This window comes from Orbicella faveolata, unplaced genomic scaffold, assembly GCF_042242905.1.
Source record: "Orbicella faveolata isolate gen_17 unplaced genomic scaffold, um_ofav_v1 contig_36, whole genome shotgun sequence".
Lineage (NCBI taxonomy): Eukaryota > Metazoa > Cnidaria > Anthozoa > Scleractinia > Merulinidae > Orbicella > Orbicella faveolata.
This window is the reverse complement of record NW_028301565.1, coordinates 678,504-692,031: the sequence shown is the minus strand read 5'-3', so window position 1 is coordinate 692,031 and position 13,528 is coordinate 678,504. Positions and strand designations below refer to the sequence as shown.

At 38.7% G+C, this 13,528-nt stretch overlaps 2 protein-coding genes across 4 annotated transcripts in view; one reads left to right on the top strand and one right to left on the bottom strand.

Moving 5' to 3' along the window:
- The first annotated feature begins 604 nt into the window (after nt 1-604).
- LOC110040554 (melanocyte-stimulating hormone receptor-like) lies at nt 605-9,482 on the top strand. Of its 3 annotated transcripts, none has more exons than XM_089274833.1 (3): nt 605-1,131; nt 6,825-7,019; nt 7,480-9,482. In XM_089274833.1, exon 3 carries the CDS (start codon nt 7,619-7,621, stop codon nt 8,543-8,545), a length of 927 nt encoding a protein of 308 aa, XP_089130959.1. In that variant the 5' UTR covers nt 605-1,131; nt 6,825-7,019; nt 7,480-7,618; the 3' UTR covers nt 8,546-9,482. The 3 variants fall into 3 exon arrangements, with proteins under 3 accessions (XP_089130959.1, XP_089130958.1, XP_020601457.1); XM_089274832.1 differs by lacking the exon at nt 605-1,131 and adding an exon at nt 4,973-5,175; XM_020745798.2 differs by lacking the exon at nt 605-1,131 and having other exon boundaries at nt 5,439-7,019.
- Nucleotides 9,003-13,528, bottom strand: part of LOC110040553 (uncharacterized) — a 7,976-nt gene continuing 3,450 nt past the window's right edge. Inside the window, exons 2-6 of the mRNA XM_020745795.2 lie at nt 12,141-12,477; nt 11,832-11,981; nt 11,502-11,624; nt 10,957-11,192; nt 9,003-10,489 (exon numbers count right to left, since the gene is read on the bottom strand). Coding sequence (XP_020601454.1) covers nt 10,124-10,489; nt 10,957-11,192; nt 11,502-11,624; nt 11,832-11,981; nt 12,141-12,456 — 1,191 coding nt within the window. The 5' untranslated portion in view covers nt 12,457-12,477 and the 3' untranslated portion in view covers nt 9,003-10,123. The remainder of the gene's footprint in view (nt 10,490-10,956; nt 11,193-11,501; nt 11,625-11,831; nt 11,982-12,140; nt 12,478-13,528) is intronic.

Sequence of the window (13,528 nt, the reverse complement as noted above, 5' to 3'; positions counted from 1 at the left end):
GTTCAAAAACAAAAACAAAAAAGTGGCACTTCTAATTCCCTTTTTCCTTTCCTACTTTCTCTTCTCCAATATATAGTGCCTCTCAATACAAATGCAGATTGCATTCTGCTTTCGGGAGTATTAGCCGTCACGACTTTTGAAATTACTTTTCTTGGGAGAGGGGTGGGGGTGGATTAGCGCTACTTCTAAAACCTAATCATAACAGCAGAATTGAGCGTCATAAGTGATTGAAATGACTAAAACACAGAAACAGACTGTGCCGTTTTAGTTAGCAAAGGCTGGTGATATACGAGCAGCGAGAGCAAAGCTTATTTTTTTCGCGTGAGATTCGCGTTTTCAGCTCGTTCCTTTCGTGCCTCTTAATCACGCATTCACAGCTGCCAAGGGCATTATTTATCTCCACTTATAGTCCGTGTACTGACGATGTCTGGAGATCTGACCCGGATAGTCGCTGCTTTAAAAACCACAGGCAGTGGTGCTATCCAGTAAGATCGTTTGCCTCCTTTGACTCACATTCGATACTTTTAACTATGAACTCCTGTAGACCATGCTGAATTTTCAAAATCAGGTGGTTTTCTACACGCTTTATCTCTAAAACGGTGACCCCCATTTTTTTTTTTTTTTTTTTTTTTTTTTTGCATTTCTGACACAAGACACTCATTATCTGACTGCTGTAAAAATTAAGAAAATATCTATCCACTGGAAAATTTTCACGCGAACGTTCTTAAGTACGGCGTTACGCGTTACGCGTGTAATGTGAAAAGTAACATAATGACATATCAGGTGACCTCCTGACCTCAGAGGTCATTCGAGTGGTTTATTCAGTGTACGGAGTCTGAATTATTTACCCATGAGTCGACATGAGGCATATGGATATGAGAAACTAAAAACTACGGTTTAAAGCGTATATCCTATCATATTTTTAAAGGACTCTCGACTGAGCAAGACGATGAAAACAGCCAGGACTGTGTGCCACTCAGTGTCTCATCTCAAATATAAACATTGTCGACCTTGTCGAATTTTATGGCCGTTTATGCTCGCTGTTTTATTGGAAATATTTTGCAGAACAGCTCACAAGGACACTGGGAAGTTAAAATCGTTTCTATAACAGCAGAAGGAACGTAAGTAACGGTGAGTCGTTGTTTCCTTTTTTAAACCGTTGACTTCCAAAGAATAACCTTATGATTTGCATAAAATTGAACTCGCTCACATGCCGTAACATTTTATTTTACTGACGGAGAACATTTCAATTCCCAGAGCTATAACTTTTTGGGCGAAAAAAACAATAACCAAGGTTTCCTAAAATGTAGATATTTTGACTAAGTGATATATACCAGAGGCCATTTATACTAGTCAAAGTTGGCCTTTATTTGTTCCTTGCTAAGAGACACAAACGGCGGCTGTACAAATACCCTTCGTTAAAAAGCTATAAACAAAACTTCAAGAAACTTATTACACGATTTTAAAGTATAAGAATGGAATAATATTTGTGCCAAGTTTTGTTTTCATAGGATTGTTTTTACGCCCCCGCTGTTTTCGTAAAGAAGCGTGAAATTCTGAACATTTTAAGCCGCGAAAACCGCCATTATATGCAAATTTCGAACTTTCTTAAATTTTGGCCGTAAAATAAATCGTTGGAACTTTAAACTATTTTTCCATGAATAAGTTCACCCAAAGGTATGTTTTGGCGAAATAAAAGAAAAATCGATTTTTCGTGACTGTCGTCCGATTCTCGACACTCAGAAAATCACTCTTAAGTAGTGTTAGCGGTCTCCAGTTTTCAAGGTATGATTTATCCTTTCGTTTTTTGGGTATTACTTTGATAATTCCTTGCTTTTGCGTTATATTTAAATGTTGTGAAGGTGAATTAATCAACATGACACGAGCGTGGGACAAAGAAAAATTCTGAGTCCCTGACAGGAATCGAATCCATGACCTCCCGATCACCGGGCGGGCGCTCTATCCATTGAGCTACGAGAACTCATGGAGAGCGGGGCCATTTAACTGAGTTCATATATGACAGGTGTCCTGCATACTGCTAGGATCAACGCTATCGAAGTCATCGTGAGTAGTGATAAATTAATAAAGATGGTGAATTTTAAGCTCGGTAATGAAATGTGAAGGTGAATTAATCAACATGACACGAGCGTGATAAATTAATAAAGATGGTGAATTTTAAGCTCGGTAATGAAATGTGAAGGTGAATTAATCAACATGACACGAGCGTGAGACAAAGAAAAATTCTGAGTCCCCGACAGGAATCGAATCCATGACCTCCCGATCACCGGGCGGGCGCTCTATCCAATGAGCTACGAGAACTCATGGAGAGCGGGGCCATTTAACTGAGTTCATATATGACAGGTGTCCTGCATACTGCTAGGATCAACGCTATCGAAGTCATCGTGAGTAGTGATAAATTAATAAAGATGGTGAATTTTAAGCTCGGTAATGAAATGTGAAGGTGAATTAATCAACATGACACGAGCGTGATAAATTAATAAAGATGATGAATTTTAAGCTCGGTAATGAAATGTGAAGGTGAATTAATCAACATGACACGAGCGTGAGACAAAGAAAAATTCTGAGTCCCCGACAGGAATCGAATCCATGACCTCCCGAACACCGGGCGGGCGCTCTATCCATTAAGCTACGAGAACTCATGGAGAGCGAGGCCATTTAACTGAGTTCATATATGACAGGTGTCCTGCATACTGCTAGGATCAACGCTATATTCGGTATTCCGCAATCGCGTTAAGTTCAGTTCTAAGACGATAAAGTTTTAAAATGCTTTCTTTTGATCGCTCCGTCTTCAGCAAGTTCATCAAATGGTCAATTTGGGCTTGAAGCTTTTTTTCTGTATTTCTGCGCTCTCTATTTTTCCGTTTTGTATATTGGACACAGAAGCCTCTCACTTCCATCTTTATCATGTCCCAGTGAAGACCTTTATCGTCTAGATAGTTGTGCTTTGTTTTGAAATCTGGTATTCTGAGAGAGAGAGTTCCTGTATGAATTTTTCATCACCCAGCAGAGAGTTGTTTATTTTCCAAAATCCCGGGCCTCGTTGAATATATTCCTTTGATTGCAGATTAAGAATAATTGCGGAATGATCAGACAATGTGTAATTAACAATTGTAGAGTCTTTCACAGAGTTTGACAAGTCTTTGGAAACCAGCCAGTAATCCAGCCTGCATTGTATTTTTAGAGAATTATTACGCCACGTGTATTGTGACTGATTGGGGTTTTGACACCTCCACACATCTTGTAGGTTGTAGGTTTTGCATAAATGTTTGATTTCGCTAATTACTACTTTTTTCCTTTCAATAGAAGTTCCGCCGGTTTTGTCTATAGGTGCTAGGGCGCAATTAAAGTCGCCCCCTAGAACAATTTGCATATCAGTGTATTCTCGAAGGGTGTCATTGAGCTTCGAAAAAAATATTTTTTGACTGTTATTATCGTTTGGGCTGTAAATATTGCAAAGTAAAAACGTAGAATCATACAGCGAGACTTCTAGCAGTATATACCTTCCTTCTTTATCAGCTATAACGTTTTCAATGCGAACATCTAATTTCGGATTAAAAAGGATTGCAATCGTTCATAGTGCTCTGAGTGTATCAGACGGTCAAAATTTGATAATTACGCTTGCAGGATAAAAACTGCTCGAAATATCCATCAAAAATGGAACGGAAGAAATCTTAATGCCTGTGAAAAAAAGATTGACAGAAAATAGTCGTTTCAGAACGGTATTAATCAAAGTTACTCAGCAATATAAACACATCGACAGCGGTTTAATTACGAGGTATTCATTATTCATTTTTCGATTGCTTTCATTTCCTCAAGGTTCATGTATGACGAGTATAATAAAGCGCCTGCATAAATCGCCATGTTAAAGTCTAGACTTTAGTACTTCGCTGTTGTAGGTTCGGATGAACTCAGTTACATCTAGATCTTTCCCATCAATATCCCAACTACGATACAATGTACGGTTCTGAAATGTTGGACATGTTAGGATAAAGATCAGTCACTCATGATCGAAAAGAAAGTAAATCGTTTGTCTCATGGCCGTAATTGTGATCAGCATTTCGGCTAAGTTCAGCCGGAGACTCGCATGTGAAGTCGTAAGGCAAAAGGGAAACTCGCGACAATGAATATGCGATTCATTCCCATACGTGCACGATTTTACGCTAAAAGTTAGAATTATCATTCCTTGAACAAAGAAAATTTAATAAAAGACATGATTCGAACGAAATAAAGAGGGTCGACTTCCCAGAGCAGTCTTTTTCGTTGTTTTCATGGTAATCAAGTGTTGCTAACATGTCAATCTAAGAAATAATATTCAATTGGGCATAAAAGCGTAGTTTTTCACTTACGACCGCCTTCCACTTCAGCACAGCTCGACCAATTACGTATCAGGGCGTGTATCAGAACAAATGAACGTTTGTAACATAAACAGTCAATAAGTTGGCAGTATATACTGGTCCGGTCATTGAATAGACTCACTCTAGTCTGATTACACCTCGATATGTTCTTGTCATGAGTGGCATGATGCGGACAAGTAAAGCTTGATGTTAAAAGGAAGGAACAGATTAAAAACTCTGTCATCGTGATGAAATATCCCAATAAATGGGTTGACGATGTTGTCAAAGTTTCTAACTGAGGCTTTTAAGAGTTTAATTTCCTGTTCCTGAAACGGTGGTCTTACATGCGTAGCTGCGACTCTTCGCTTCAAGAGAAACCACGCTTAGGGATTAGAAACCATCTTTTGGGTAAAATAACTTGTATTAGTCAGTCATTGTGATTTTACGGAACTGCAAAAGATTTGAGTCAAGAGAAAAGATGGAATGATGTCAAATTTTGTGGTTACAAAATTTCGCGAAGGAATATTAAAAAGCATGATTTGTGGCTTCTTAGTACATGCCACAATATTTACACCGCCGATAATACGTATATGTATTTGATTCTAGATTTCAATTCACAGGAGGGTCAAGTTCAAGTAAAAGGTGAATTACGGTGAACCCGAGAGGAAATGATTGCGTTTGTTAGCTGAAAGGTTACTTAAAACTGACTTCTTTTGCTAAAACGAGGAATAATAAGTTGAGTGAAACAGGAGGCCGATCAGTTAATATTCGGAATGAAAATGTGGCGGAAGTAAATCCTGTGCAGATGGAAACAAAAAAGGTAAACCCATTTGTTATTTGAAAATTTTTGCATAAGTGCATTTCTTGGTCATAGTTTTCTCCTCTGGGTTTGATGGGCTCTCAATCTTCTGGAAATACTAGTGTCGATATCCTTAGGCTACAGAGTAAGGTTTTTATAAACCTTGGCATGTGAGTCGTATTACCTTGACAAAGGCCTGCTTAAGGAAAGCGAAATGCTCTTAAAAGTTTGTTGATCAGTGCCTTCATCAATGGATACTGTGAAACAGGATGACATGAACAATTCGTCAGCGATTTCTTTTTGTAAACTCACATGTTTGATCAGCGGTGCTTAATGTACACTAAAACAGGATGGCAAGAACATCTTTGATGTCAATCACATGTTTTATCAGTGCATAATGGACACGCCAAACAGGTTGACAAGATCGTACATCTCTTGATACCCGTGCTATGCAAATAAGATGGTGATATATGTACTAAGACTATATCATTCTTTTTTTTAACCAACGGAAAAGGCATCCGAGCAAGTATAATGACCCGATTCAAAGTAGGTTTTCACTGGTTTTTGAAAAGAGTCTTTAAAAAATCAATTAACGAACACTGTAGAACATAACTCGCATTCGAAGTCGTAAGGCAAAAGCGAAACTCACAAGGTTGAATGTGTGATTCATTAATGCACAATTTTGCGCCAAACATTAGGATTGTTCTTTCTACAAAGGAAATTTTAAAAAAAGACCTGATTCGAAATAAAAGGTTTCAACTTCTCAGAGCCGCCTCCTTCGTTCTTTTCGTGGTAATCAATTGTTGATAACATGTCAATCAAAGAAATGTTTTTCATTTAGGCACAAAAGAGTTTTTTTCTTCTTTTTTCACGTGAGACAACCTTCTGTTGTTAGAACACTTCAGTGCAGTTCGACCAATCACGCACTGTTAGTAACATCAACATTCAGTAATTTGGCAGTGTATACTGGTCTAGTGGTAGGGGAATAAACAGGAACGCCTTCTATTTTTACTTTACGGCAAATGGCTTTAACCTCGCTCCATTCTTGATTTTTACACAAGGAATCCTGTACCGGTTTGCTTATAAACGAAGGCAACCCTCAATTCCCGATCAAGAAAAACAAGATTCAGAACCTTTAGTCCCGATTTTCATCTTGAGATCCTAATGTGAGCAGATGCACATACACTTCAAACATTGAATAGACCCACCCTAGTCTGATTACACCTAGATTGACATGATGCTGACAAGTAAAGCTTGTTGTTAAAAGGAAGGAACAGAATAAAAACTGCGTCATCAGGTTGAAATATCCCAATAGATGGGTTGACAATGTTGTAAAAGTTTCTAAGTGATGCTTCTAAGAGTTTAATTTCCTGTTCCTGAAACAGTGGTCTTATATGAGTAGCTGCGACTCTTCCCTTCAAGAGAAACTACGGCTAGGGATTAGAAACCATCTTTTGGGTAAAATAACTTGTATTAGTCAGTCATTGTGATTTTACGGAACTGCAAAAGATTTGAGTCAAGAGAAAAGATGCAATTATGTCAAAAATTGTGGTCACAAAATTTCGCGAAGGAATATTAAAAAGCATGATTTGTGGCTTCTTAGTACATGCCACAATATTTACACCGCCTGTAATACGCAGATGTATTTGATTCTAAATTTTGATTCACAGGAGGGCCGAGTTCATGTAAAAGGTGAATTACGGTGAACCCGAGAAAAGACGACTGCGTTTGTTAGCTGGAAGGTTACTTAAAACTAACATCTTTTGCTAAAACGAGGTAGGCTGAGTGAAACCGGAGGCCGATCAGTTAATATTCGGAATGAAAATGTGGCGGAAGTAAATCCTGTGCAGATGGAAACAAAAAAGGTAAATCCATTTGTTATTTGAAAATTTTCTTGGTCATAGTTTTCTCCTCTGGGTTTGATGGACTCTCAATCTTCTGGAAATACTAGTGTCGATACCTTTAGGGTGCAGAGTAACGTTTTTTATAAACCTTGGCATGTGAGTCGTAATACCTTGACAAAGGCTTGCTTAAGGAAAGTGCCTTTCATCGATGGATACTGTGAAACAGGATGACATGAACAATTCGTCAGCGAGTTGTTTTTGTAAACTCCGTGACATGTTTGATCAGCGATGCTTAATGTACACTGAAACAGGATGACAAGAACAACTTTGAAGCGAATTGCTAGTACACTCACATGTTTTATCAGTGCATAATGGACACGTGAGACAGGTTTACAAGAACGTACATCTCTTGATACCCGTGCTATACAAATAAGATGGTGATATATGTACTAACACTATATTATTTATTTTTAACCAACAGGAAAGACATCCGAGCAAGTATAATGACCAGACTCACTGTGGGTTTTCCTTGGTTTTTAAAAAGAGTCTTTAAAAAAAAATCAGCAAAGGAACACTGTAGAACATAACTGAAGGAACGTTGTATTTCAAGCCGGCTGAAAATGAGGGGAAACTTCTCTAACGATAGAAACCTCAGCCCAATTGAAGATTTATTCTGCGTGCCTGGTCTAGACAGTCATGTAGATACATTTCTGTCAGCATTGAATATTCTTCTATCCATCACTGCATTTCTGGAGAATGTCCTGATCATTGTTGCTTTTAAAAAGGTGTCGTCTCTTCATCCGCCATCGAAACTATTGCTAGGTTGCCTGGCGACCACTGACCTCTGTGTGGGCCTCATCACGCAGCCTATCTACGCATACGGTCTGTTGTCTCCAGAACATTCCAAACGTTGTTCCCATTCTGCCATCCTTTCTAAGACGATAGGTGTAATTTTTTGCGGCGTGTCTTTGCTTACACTGACCACAATAAGTGTAGACAGACTTCTTGCCCTATTGTTAGGGCTAAGGTACCGACAAGTGGTAACTTTGCGACGAATATGGGCCCTCGTTGTTAGTTTTTGGCTTGCTAGCACTGCCTCCGCAATATTATCACATTATTTCTACGGTGTTGCTTTGGCCATTATGTGCATAGCAATGTCATTATGTACAATAACCTCAACCTTTTGTTACATGAAAATCTATCTTAATCTTCGTCATCGCCAAACTGCAGTTCAAGACCATGTTCAACAAAGACAACCGAACGGAGGGCGGCGTTCACTGAACACAGCACGTTACAGAAGAACAGTGACCAGCGCACTGTGGGTGCAGATAACATTTTTGACTTGTTATACTCCATTTGGTGTAGTCGCAGCTATATTTGTAGCTACTGGATTACGCACGCCATCTCTTGTCCTCGCTTGGGATGTAACAGATACTCTTCTCATGTTTAACTCTTCTTTGAATCCACTTCTGTATTGTTGGAAGATGAGAGACGTGAGGCAAGCCGTTAAGGAAACGATCAAGCAGTTGAATTGCTTCTCTGGTTAATCGCCTTTTGGACCCGAAGGCCTATCGCTTATAGATATCTAGCCAGTTATCAGCGTATGCCTTTTATTCAAAATACGGTACTGAAACCATGCGCAGTTAGGAACGAAGGTAGGGCATCGGAAAGAGAGACAACTCGAGGGAAAGATGACTTGTTCCTTGTCTGACTGATTTATTCATCTTTTTTGTTCGCAATTGTCTTCCCTCTCAGAAGACGTATGGATCGCGTGTGACCTCCCCGCTGCCACCTTGCTATGAAGCACCGTGTTGGGTTGACTCCATAATGATAACCATGTACAAGGTAGCTATTAGAAAAAACGAAGATTCCTGCAGAAGTAAGGTGATTTAACTGTTTACTAGGACACCAGTTTTCGTGTTATTGCCGAGAAGCTAAGTCTGTTCAGTGCTAAACTATTAAGTTTGTCTTGAGTTGACATTGAGTGACATTGAGTTATGGTGACTTTTAGCTCGTACTATTTCTTTTATTACCATCTTCCATAATCATATGTTTACAATAAGGACATTAAATTAAGAAACTATTTAACTATTTATTTAAGTAATTAAGCCGTAAAAAACTGACTTAAATTATAGTTGGTTCACAAAGTTCTTGTTCAATTGCAAGAAATAATAGTGTTTTTACAATCACATGTTTACAACAAATATATATATCAAACATTTAAAAAAGACGACACACCTTCTAAATTTGCAACACATGTTTCGGATACTCTGTATCCATCTTTAGTTAAAGGATGTTTACAAGTGAGTGACTTTATATAAAGTAGATAGGTGTAAATTACAAAATGTAGAATAATAGTTAGAAATCAGTGAAAAAGATACATAATACTTAAGGGCCAGTACAACAGAGTGAAAGAATAAAAAGGTGCAAAACTGTGAAAAATGCTGACTACAAAAAGTAATTAAAGTAAGAGTGTTAAATTAACATGTTTGAGTTGTTTATTCAATGCGGGTCGTTCCCATTCAATATGAAGGGTTTCTTTGATCTTAAGTTGGAAATTAGTAAGAGCCGAGTCTAAGATGGAAAAACAATTAAAGGAGCATAGACTCTTACATGACTCAGAACCTTGAAGATGTTTATAGATATGGGAATTGCGATCCGAGAGTAAGTGCTCACGAACCCTGGTGCCGAAATGTCTAGTGGTTTCACCGACATAACAGGTATGACATCCTACACATGTAAATTTGTAAACCACCTAAAAAGAGTCAGTCACCAACCTCTCCTCTTGCCAGCTCTCTTCCGAGGAACTGGACGCACTGAAAAATGGTTTGACCCATTCAATCTGCCCTCCACATCTTCGCAAGTCTGACATTTATACATGCTTTGAACTCATTCATATCAGCTGGATTTCTTTTTGCGAGAAAATAGGTAGAATGACTTCGACAATATAACATATTCTGTTACGAAAAGGGTCGCCATGCTTTGTTCTCAATTAATCTTTCAATTGGCTAATTTTGCTCGATTGGCACGGTTCTAGAGGTCGTACTGAAAGGAATATTCATCAAATATATATAGATGGCCATTCAACAGCCAACGAAAGATTGGACTGCTAATCGTTACTTATCTTATCGCAACCCTACACTGATCAGTCTATTGGTTAAGGCGTGATGACCATTGACATTGAACGCGACTCCGGAATACGATAGGGATGATGTTGCTGTCCGGAAGAAGGGAGTCGTCTCATCATCACACCAACTGTTACATTGTTTAAAGCAACTGTTTAAAAATCCGGGTACGACAAAACCAGAGTAAAATGGAATATCACAGATTACCAGTTGATATTCATAATTTTTGTCAGCTACTCCACCCCCTATCCACAGTCCTGTCAATGGTATTCCGTAATTTTCACTGGCAACAAGAGAGGAATTGAGCTTGTGCGTGAAAAAGGCTTTATCTTCTGTTTGTTCGTCTGCAAACATGATCTCGCGAAACTGCAATTAAAGGGAAAACGTTGGATTAAAAAAAAGCAATAAGAGACTCTAAAACTAACTCTTTTTTCAGTGAATGGCGAGCAACAGCAAAATCATCATACATTGTCATCAGTTCAAAGACACTATGACTTATGCTAGTAACATGAGAGGAGAAACGTTATGAAGAGAAGAGTTATGTTGCGTAACGCAAGTAACGCATTAAATCCAAACTTTACAAAAACGCCCGCTTCCAACTAAAAGACAACGGGAAACAAAGCGAGAGCCGGCTTAGAAGAAGATGGAAATCATCTTGGCGAGTAACATTACAGGGCGTGAAGGGAAACATATTTACATATTACTTTCTTAACAAAAAGGAGCAAACGAAAGTATGCGGAGAATTTCAACGCACTTCAAAAGCAACAGGTCTTCCTTCATACTATGCTGCGCGACTGAAACCAAAGCTCTGTGTGATACATAATTCAACTCACTTGAATATAGTTACAGTCTGTTCTGTAACCGTTCGTACCATAAGGTAGATTTTTGTCAAATGTCACGTTCGTCCTCAGATTCACTTTGTCGTCGGTAGAGTAACACATTGTCCACCCGCCGCCAAATGACGTCATATCACAATAGACCAATGTGTTGTTGCCGTTCTCCGGTTGAACCTGGTACATTCCATCAGGGGCGTGTGGGAATACCGATTTAATCTCCTGGCAGCTCTTTCCTAAATCGAAAAGAGAAGAAAATGGCTGAAATGTTTGTGCCGACGACGACAATACTAATCAGGGCGAGCGTTTACACTAGCTAGAAACTTAAGTGTGACGCAAAGCTAAAACAAAGAATGAACCAACCCTAAAGGCTGGTTGTAAAGTAAGCTTGTTCTTAAAATGCTTCCGTCGTATGTAAATCAACATTAAATAAGTTTGATCACTCGTCTAAACCTCTATGTTCCATACTTTGTCCATTGATTTAACAAAAAACTGAGAATTTTATTTGAATTGCTTGCAACAAATCGATAAACATGCATGCTTACCGTTCATAGCTGAATTGCAGTAGGCGCCAGTCCATCCGCTATTACAAAGACACGTGTAGTTCAAGTCACCATTAACACACGAAGCGCCGTTCTGGCAGCGATGCCGGACGCAAAAATCTGCAACTAAGAATGGGTAATTCCCTCTATGAAACGCGTCTACAGGGAATCATGGTAGTTGTATTCATCAAAACAAATATCCAGTCCAAGATGATGAATACACCTACCATGATTCCCTGCAGGCACATCTCATAGAGGGAATGGCCATTATATATAAAGTATAATTGAAGCAATTTTCCTTCAACAAGGGAGTGAAAAGAAAAAGTTCCAAACCTTCTGTGTTCATGTCACAGTAAGCCAAGATAACCTCTCCAGAACCAGTGGCATCCAACCATGAGTTACCGCTGACCACTTGTCCTCCTTCATTTGCTTTAATTTCCTTACATGACTGAGCTGGAAGAGTGGGAATGGGACCAAGTTGCTCTGATGAGAGTAAAGAGACTTTTACTCAACAATATAATCGTTCACAGAGGAGAGGGAGCTGAGTGGTTCTGGTTAGAATGCAAAGAGTCTCCTTCAACATAAAATTTAGACTTAAATAACATCACAAATAATTCCTATTTCTAATCACAATAACTTTACTTCTGTGTGCTCCACGCTTCGTGTAGAATCGATCTGGATCTGACAAAAATTGGTCTGGTTTGGCCTCCTTGGTTCTGTTGTTCATCTCGCAGATATTTGTCTTTATAACATAATTGTAGCTCTGGCATCTGTCTTCATAATGGCAATCCACTAAACATCCAAATGAATTTGACGTCATAAGAGTCTTAAATGTGTAACCTTTCAGAGCTTTGCCATGGATTGCTTGTTGTGCGGGGCATAGGTCAGCAGTTTTACCATGACACTTGTTGGGTAACGCCAGAACAGTTAAAACTACAGAGAACAGTTTTGGACGCATTGCAGCCTGGGAACGGGCTATCTGTAAAGGAAATACATGCTTAGTTCTTGATTAACTTTCTAACTTAATACATCGTACGAATACGCAATTGGCACCTCAACAAAATTCACTTCGAGGAAACTTCGCACCAAAATCGTTCTGCTATCTGAAGTGTCTGAAGAAATAAACTTGCTTATTATATTGATAACAAAAATCAACACTTTCCAAATTCTAATTCGATCCGGAAACAGCGGGCGGAGGTGGAGGCGCCTCTCGTAACTATCACATAACAATAACTGAGTTAAATAAAGCTCAGACGAGTTTTCTACAGTTTGTCTTGAAAATAGTAAGGATAGTACGATATCTTTTTCGCGCGGAAGGGAAAACATTTTATCCCGAGCTATTGCATGCCAACATGATTCTCTCGCCAAACAAAAAGGCGAATACCTATTCCTTTGCTGTTTTCTCGGAGTCACAAATTTACAATCAAGAGCTTAAAAGCATAACGAAAAAAATGATATTTTTCATAATTATGAAGATTTCAATCAAGTGCTTAGTGAGGCTTTCTTTTTTATAAAGGCGTGTTTCGTGCTCAGCGAATGAGAAAAAGAGTGACAGAAATTGCGGTTATCTTAGGTCAAAGAAGTTAACTTGTGCCCCATGTTGCAAAATTGCTTGTTTTAGTAGTCGTGTAGCTGGTAAACAAATCCAAACAACTCTTTTCTTGCTAACTATTAAATTAGGTGAGATGTATTTCTTTCGTACCTGGTGCACTATTTCTCCTTCCCCGGTTTGAACAAAATATACTGAAATATTACTTTGGTCGATTCTTCAAAATAGAAGCAGAAATAACTCATAACAGTTACACAATACCAGACGCCTTCTCCATTAAACTATGACACTTGATGTTTTTTCAGGGCCAAACCGTTTCATTGTGTTTCTGTAATATCCGTGATGACAACCTTATTAATCATTAACAAAAGGGAAGACTTCTTTGTGCCTTATTTGAATCAATAACCGGAAGAAAAACTGAGATGATGGAGCTTCTTTGCACAAATAACGGAAGTTACATCAGTACTGGTATCAACCTCTT